Source organism: Tupaia chinensis, unplaced genomic scaffold (genome assembly GCF_000334495.1).
Source record: "Tupaia chinensis unplaced genomic scaffold, TupChi_1.0 Scaffold130500_1, whole genome shotgun sequence".
In the NCBI taxonomy this organism is placed as follows: domain Eukaryota; kingdom Metazoa; phylum Chordata; class Mammalia; order Scandentia; family Tupaiidae; genus Tupaia; species Tupaia belangeri.
In genome coordinates this window covers 1-709 of record NW_006190784.1, presented here as the reverse complement: position 1 = coordinate 709, position 709 = coordinate 1, and the positions used below count along the sequence as shown (strand labels likewise).

At 55.1% G+C, this 709-nt stretch overlaps 1 protein-coding gene across 1 annotated transcript; it reads left to right on the top strand.

Annotated features, from left to right (window-relative positions):
• Positions 1-3: 3 nt before the first annotated feature.
• Positions 4-702, top strand: LOC106736262 (olfactory receptor 1F1-like; the record flags this gene model as incomplete). The annotated part of the gene is made up of 1 exon (XM_014592589.1): positions 4-702. A coding segment is annotated over one exon (699 nt), but the record flags the coding sequence as incomplete, so codon positions are not given.
• Between the last annotated feature and the right edge of the window lie 7 nt (positions 703-709).

Here is a 709-nt window from a genome sequence, read left to right as displayed (position 1 = left end):
CCCATGTACTTCTTCCTGGCCAACCTCTCCTGTGTGGACATCTGCTTTTCATCAGTCACAGTCCCCAAAATGCTGGCGAATCACGTACTGGAAAGCAAGTCCATCTCCTACGCGGGGTGCATGGCCCAGATCTACTTCTTCATCACGTTCATCAACATGGACGGCTTCCTCCTGAGTGTGATGGCCTATGATCGCCATGTGGCCGTCTGCCGCCCGCTGCACTACTCCATGATCATGAGGCCCAAGCTCTGCGTCCTGCTGGTGGCTGTGTCTTGGGTCATCACGAACCTGCACGCTCTCCTCCACACCCTTCTCATGGTCCGACTCACATTTTGTTCCAGCAACGTGGTGCGCCACTTCTTCTGCGACCCGTACCCTGTCCTAAAGCTCTCCTGTTCTGACACCTCTGTCAATGACCTGGTGGTCTTCACTGTGGGCGGGCTGATATTTCTGACACCGTTCACATGCATCGCTGTGTCATATGCTTACATCTTCTCTGACGTGCTGAGATTGCCATCTGCCCGGGGGATCAGGAAAGCCCTGTCCACGTGTGGATCCCACCTCACTGTGGTCTCCCTGTTCTATGGGGCAATCCTGGGGGTCTACATGCGCCCCTCATCCTCCTACTCAATGCAGGACACAGTGGCCACTGTCATCTTCACAGTGGTGACACCCCTGGTCAATCCCTTCATCTACAGCCTGAGGAATC